This window comes from Magnolia sinica, chromosome 13 (assembly GCF_029962835.1).
Source record: "Magnolia sinica isolate HGM2019 chromosome 13, MsV1, whole genome shotgun sequence".
Classification (NCBI taxonomy): Eukaryota; Viridiplantae; Streptophyta; class Magnoliopsida; order Magnoliales; family Magnoliaceae; genus Magnolia; species Magnolia sinica.
This window is the reverse complement of record NC_080585.1, coordinates 12,714,816-12,721,624: the sequence shown is the minus strand read 5'-3', so window position 1 is coordinate 12,721,624 and position 6,809 is coordinate 12,714,816. Positions and strand designations below refer to the sequence as shown.

Genomic DNA, 6,809 nt, shown 5'->3' with positions numbered 1-6,809 from the left:
AGGCTCGTAGACAGACTGAGCAGACCAGTCCAATCCCTTTGCTTTCTGAGTATGGCATGTGTGGATGGGCGGGTCCGTCCATTCGTTCCTTGGCTAGCCGCTGATTGTTGCCGTACTCCAATCCCCCTGTTTTCCCGGTAATGGGATGGCCTACCACTTCCCATGCGTTTATGGTAGGAGGTGCGCAAAATAGCATTTGACTTTGGCACGATTCATACATCTCATCTAAACGCTCTTCGCTCAGCAATACAGCGTTACACTCAACATTTTAATCCCTTCAGAAAATGTATATTAAGAGTAGACACTAAAGCATACATCCTCTATTTTATGGGAATGACATTAAAGAAACAACGCCCTTCTTTCCTTTTTTCACACAAAGCAAGCAATCATCCACACACACCCCAATAAGAAGATTAAGAAACCATCATCACCATTACACGTATATAAAATGATAAAGAAATACGATGGACAAGAGAGAGAGGAGAATAACAGCACAGCTCTTTCAACAACAGCGAAGAAGAGGGGGAAAAAAAAAGAGGAAGAAAAGAAGGCCAACCCCATCATGATTGAGGCCCACCTTCTCATCCTCGAATCTTTCTTATTATTATTATCAGTAATCATAAATAATGAGGATTTACAAGACCAAGACAAGACAAGACAGACACCTTATGACTGCGACTACAAATGAATGGAATAGAATCTCCCTCCCTCCCCCCCTCCCTCACTCATTCTCACCATCATATCTGCTCTTTCCCCTTTCTGTCACCTACCACACTATCTACACCTCCCCACCAAACCCCCCACCCCCCACATCAAATGATATCATGAAAATGGTGGAGGAAGAAGAAGAAGAAGAAGAACAAAAAAAAAAAAAAAATTTAAATGGAACTCCAATATTATTACAACATCGACTCTCTACCACCATCCCAACTCTCCCTCTCTCATCTCATCCTACCTACATGTCCTCACATTAAACTTGCAGCGAAACACGCGTCTTTATGGGCTTTAGCTTCAAGCCCATGCTTTCTGGTGAGAGCAGCTCCGGCGAGATGCATGATGGGCTCAGCGGGCTCCGTGGGCTGCCGCTCAGCTGGCATGGCCGGTAAAGCCCATACCCCATTAGAAAGTACTCCATTGGTATCAGCATTGCATGGGGCTGCTCCTCCGTCACCATCGATCCGCATGCTTGAACCTGACAAGCAAAGAACGCCAGTAAATAAGCCCCCCCACATGCACACGCATGTCACACTTGCACATACTAACACTGTATATGGATAGTATTATACCTCGACCAGAGCACTGTATCTTCTATCCAATTTTGAGGTCATGTGGAGGGCCTCGGCATGGAATGGAGAGTTCTCGCCAACAAATATTAGAGTCCGACACTGTAGTTTCTTCAATCCTTCACTAATGTCGCGTCTCCTGCAATTTCAACACATCGTCAGTTTGTAAGAATGACACAGAGCTGCCAAGACCAGTGTGGGGAAAATGACGGCCAAGTTCATGAGGGTTTACCCACTCAATGCTTGAAGAAACCGCAATACATTTGAACTCTGCCTCTGTTCAAGCAACTGCATCAGGCATATACAAAGTTAGGAACCATCAGGCATACAATCAAAATACAAAGTTAGGAACCAACAAGGACTCATTTTCTTCTGAAATTCCCGCCATGCAGCAAAAACTACTGTGGAGAGGAATGAGCACTAACATGTCTGCATGCTTGTACAATATCCGACTCAGGAACATATTCGCTGCCCCGTACTTCCTGCCAACAAATGGCCAGATGTGAATCAATCCCAGTTTATTCCAGGAGAGAACATCAAAACAAGATGAATTACAACAAACCAGTATCATACATTGCTGAAGTACCGTTGAAGCAAGCACTCCTTCACTACACCACACATTCCATAGAAGTACAAGAAGTTCGACAACACCTGCAGATTATTGATACGGGCCTTATTTATTATAAGAATCAAATATCCTTAGGCCTGCAAAGAGAATGTAACACGGGTTCAGACAAGGGACCTTGTTATACAACCATTCTGTCCAAGATGGTGCCTTGCATAGAGGGGAAACGAGCATCAAACCAAGGACCCGCTGTCGATATTTCATCTGTAAAAGCATGATGGGAGAAACAAATTGAACAAAACCATAGATGAACAGGACGTCAAGAAATCAGAAATGATGTGTTCGAGAGAAACCTACCGCAAAAAGAGTGAGGATGTAGGCACCACCTGTTACCCCCAAGCACATCACTACATCAAGCCTAAAAAAGAAACACCCTAACCATGAGAAACAATGCCATCAAGATGGCAAAGTATGGAGTTGCAAATGCTACTCTTATACACCGAAATAAACAACATGCGAAATGTAAAGTATTACTGTAAATTACCCAAAGTAGTCGAGAACATTTGCAACTTGATCTGCTAAGTCATCAGCAGAAGGCACAGGAATTTTGGGAGAAATTGCCGCAGCTCCTAACTGCAAGAACTCGAGGGAAATGCCAAACAAAACAATCTGAATATATTGTTCGCCAACAGATTGCACAGTCATATATTCAAAGGACGGAGAGAAGTAAACATCTTCAAGCTTATCAAATTACCGACCGCATGACCTGGAGGACTGATATGGTAAATGCAGAAGTTATGAAGCAGCAGTGAGGAAGCTTCTGGGCAGAAGAACAATCCTTGGAAACATGACATATCTGGTCATGACCAATTGGTGAGTTAGGATCTAGAAATTTGTCATAGAACAAGTGTTGTTGAAGGAGAAAAGTGAAGTACACGTTTATGTAATGCAAGAAAAACCATTGAAATATTTATTATGATACTGCCACGTTATCTTAAGAACAGAAATGCTCAGGAAAGAATAGAAAAGAGCATAACTATGACAAGTGAGAGGACTGATTCTACCAAAAAGCATGGCACTTACGATTTAAGCCTAAATCAGGATAAGTAACAAGTGCTGGCTTGTCTTGGTCTCCAAATACAGCAACAGATACAGGACCACGGCCAGTCTGAATAATATGTTCCTGTGGGCAGATAACAAGAAGTCTAAAACATGAGACAGCAACAAAGGAGAAGCGAAGAATCCAACTGAAACCATATCACCGATTAGTCCACCCTCCCCCCTCTTTTTTTTTTAGAAATGTCAGAGATGAGACAAATCTCACAGTAAGCAGATGTTCCATCCACATTAAAATATTTGGCATTATAATTAGAGAGAGAGAGAGAGAGAGAGAGAGAGAGAGAGAGAGAGAGAGAGAGAGAGAGAGAACAAAAGTTATATCACAATGACATTTCCAATCCCAGTCCATTAAAATCCATAAACCACACTCGTTAGATGAGGTGGTAGAGACAGTGTAGTCTGTGTGAGTGATCCAGCGTTCAATCCCTGGTAGTGTTACCTTAAAAAAAATTTAAAAATTCAATTTTTTTTTTTTAAAAAAAATATATATATTCCATAAACCAAGCACCTCTGTCAAATGATGCATAGCCCAGTTGAGTTGGAAAGTAAGTCAGTCATTATGCAACTGTGAGCTCAGTCTCATGAAGGAATCTTAAAGATTCTCCCAGTTCAGTACATTGTATTCTTTTGTAAAGCTGCTCATGTGCAGTTATTTTTTCCAAAGAACCTACATTCTTGCTCATATTGGCTAATATTCAAAAAAAAAAAGAAAAAAAAAAGAGGAGGGGGGATAGAAGGAACATACAAGAAGTGATCACATAAAGGCAAGTTACCACAACTTGTTGTACCGTACCATCTTTCCTGCTAATATGCCACTTGTGCAGGACATCAGACGTTGGCCATGCCATGAATATTACCTGGAACAAAAATCAGACTATTCTACTAATCAGGTGGGCCATACCATTGGAATCAATGACAACCGACAATCTTCACTCAACCTATAGGTGTTTCCCACCAATTGAGTAGATCAGCCCAATTTTGTTAGCAGCGCCTATTGTTTTCACAGTACTGATGTCCTACACAAGTGGCATGTTTGCAGGAAACGTTGCACAGTATTGCAGGTTGTTGTATGTAGGCAATCTGTTCTCAGAATATAATAATCTAATGAGCCAAATTCATAGTATTCTTCATTAGGAGACCAACCCTTTGCACTTGCATCAGCTATCTAAAAGGTAACAAAGTTACTGTTTTTACCAACAAGGAGGAAGAATAAGACAATACGTGGGCTGTATTTACATATGAAACAAATTACAGTTCACAACACAACAAACAAAAGTCCACTAAATCTAATATTCAAAAGCTGAGAGACTAAACATAAGACAACAGCACGCAGCCCAAATGGACAAAGCAGACTGAATTCCAACAAAATAAAAATTCAATAGGAAACAGAAGATTATCTAGAACATAAAACTCAGGAATTCAAAAGATCATCTGCTCAATTCAAGGAAGAAGAATACCCCATGCTAGCATATGATAGCCACTGTGATAGAGAAAGATAATGAAAAAGAAAAACGCAACAGAAGTACAATTTTGAGCATGGGGATTTCTTTTCTTCTTTTTTTTAAGGAGGGAAATCTTCATCATAAATAAAATATTTGTGATGGGTAATTACATTAATTAGCAAAGAATAACCACCTGCAATAAGAAAACTACCAAGAAAATTCGAAGCAAGAAAGCTAACAACAGATACGATTGAGAATATGGCTACCATTGGGTCATGAATACAATACACCATCCATCGCAATCCATGTGAAAGCGACAAAGAAAAATAAATACCTCATCTAAGACCTAGAAACAAGCTATTAACATAAACTAGACAATTACTACAATAAACACATGATAATTTTGAATTCAAGCATTCCGCATTATCGAATAAATGCTTCAAAATCCATAACAAGGGTCTGAGGTTAGTAAAACTGCATCTTTATTAGAAAACCTTGTCCGCAGAAAAGAGAAAATGACGCAACGACACTTAAATCAGGAATATTTACATCCACCCAAATGGACAGCAAAATAACCATCTGTTGAGTTGCACAACCAACGTATCAAGTGTATATGATACCCAAGAGAGAGACGGTTCACCGTTAAGATCAATGCATTTATCAGGTGGGCCACATGTATAAATCGATCCATTTGCCATCCATTGTTTCCTAGAGTTTTCTAGCGTGGCCCACTCAGAACGGATTAGCCCATTTTTGCGGCCAATGATCTTCCAGGTGGAGCCAACCTTTTGGGCAGATTTGGTGTTTGCATACAGGGGATACATTTGCCTTGCAATTCAATGGATGGTTATTCCATCAACCACTGAAATGAAGGTGAACATATCTCGGATTTAAAGACTACCTATTCAGGTATTCAAAAACCATGATGATATTCTCAACAAGACAGCAAAGAACCTAAACAAAAAAAAAAAAAAAAAAAGGGAAAGAAAGACAGGGGAAAAAAGAAAGAAAGAAAGAAAGAAAGAAACCCCTGCAATGCAAACAGATGATTTCAGGAAATCAAGGGCCAGAAAAAAGAAAAAAGAAAAATAGAAAAATAGATCAACGCTATTATCGAATTAAGCCGTCAGAATTAAAACCACAAACGAACTTAATACAGAAATAACCACACCGCCTCAAAAACCAAAATGCAACTTAAAAATCGTAATAACAAACCCTAAAAGTACGATTTCAACCACGAAGATTGGCCAAATCCAACAAAAACCACCAAATTCCATCTCAGGAGACAGGGAAAATCAAACTCCAAACAAATTTCAAATCTTTAAAATAAAAAAAAGATCCATTCTGTCCTTGAATCAAAACCTCCAAAATACCGAAAAAGGGAAAACAAAAGGAGAATCACCGCATCTCCGCACAAAAAACTCTAAAATCAAGGGGAAAAAATCATAAAAAAGGCCCTGAACTGCAATTTGGAGATTCACAACCTCGGAACCGGCTAGAGATCCAACAACAAACCCCAAATCCACACAAAACAGAAAAAAAAAAAAAAATCAAGAAAACCAATCGACAAATCAGAAACACAGAAGATCTGTTCCGTTATCGAATCAAACCCTCAAATTCATGAAAAAGGCCAAAAATCAGATAAATCGCATTAAAAAAAGGGAGAGATCTGAGAGATTCTTCAAAGAATTTAACCTTTCCACCGAGTGAGATCGGCTCCATGTCGACAGAAACGGAACCGCTCGAATCACCCATGGCCGCGGTCGCTCTCTCTCTCTGCTCGCTCTCCCTCTCTCGCTGTCTCTCTTTCTCCTCTCTGCCTTTGGCTTCGAGAAAATCCCGTCTCTTCCTTGGCTTTAATACCAAGCGATTCTCGCGCGAGTCTAACGGGAGTTAACGACCGTCTCACACCACCGACGCATTCTCTAACGGCTGTTAGGGACCGACAGCTTCAAAGTGTAATTACGAAAATGACCCTGTCACGTTTTGTTAGTGAAGAGAGTGGACTCGGACTCAGTAGTGACCCCTCCAGTACCAAGCTCCGTACTGGAAAAGCCCTGTGGACCCCAAAATAATGTATTTGTTTTATCTACTCCGTCCATTCATGTTTATTCATATTTTTATGATATGAAACCAAAAATGAGACTGATCCATATATCAAGCGTACCACACCGTAGGAAGCAGGAGGATAGTGCCACCACTGATGAAATCTTGAAAGGGCCAATGCGATGTTTAATTGCCATCCAAACTGCTCATAAAGTTAAGTAAGCCATGGATGAAGGAAATTTTAAAATTCATATTGATCCAAAACTTGTTTGGCGCATAAAAATTTGTAATCCGTATAAATTCAATCCTCACCGTTTCTTATGGTGTGGTCAACTTGGGATTTGAATATAACTT

The 6,809-nt window shown here is 40.1% G+C and overlaps 1 protein-coding gene across 4 annotated transcripts; it reads right to left on the bottom strand.

Annotated features, from left to right (window-relative positions):
• Positions 1-520: 520 nt before the first annotated feature.
• On the bottom strand, positions 521-6,259 carry LOC131222856 (protein NDL1-like). Of its 4 annotated transcripts, none has more exons than XM_058218076.1 (11): positions 6,105-6,259; positions 2,932-3,031; positions 2,603-2,733; positions 2,393-2,481; positions 2,206-2,266; positions 2,026-2,112; positions 1,857-1,934; positions 1,709-1,765; positions 1,516-1,571; positions 1,287-1,422; positions 521-1,192 (listed from the first exon to the last, which is right to left on the bottom strand). In XM_058218076.1, the coding sequence occupies exons 1-11, from the start codon at positions 6,162-6,164 to the stop codon at positions 971-973; spliced, it is 1,077 nt and encodes a 358-aa protein (XP_058074059.1). In that variant the 5' UTR covers positions 6,165-6,259; the 3' UTR covers positions 521-970. The 4 variants fall into 4 exon arrangements, with proteins under 4 accessions (XP_058074059.1, XP_058074060.1, XP_058074061.1 ...); XM_058218077.1 differs by having other exon boundaries at positions 2,615-2,733; XM_058218078.1 differs by having other exon boundaries at positions 2,607-2,704.
• Between the last annotated feature and the right edge of the window lie 550 nt (positions 6,260-6,809).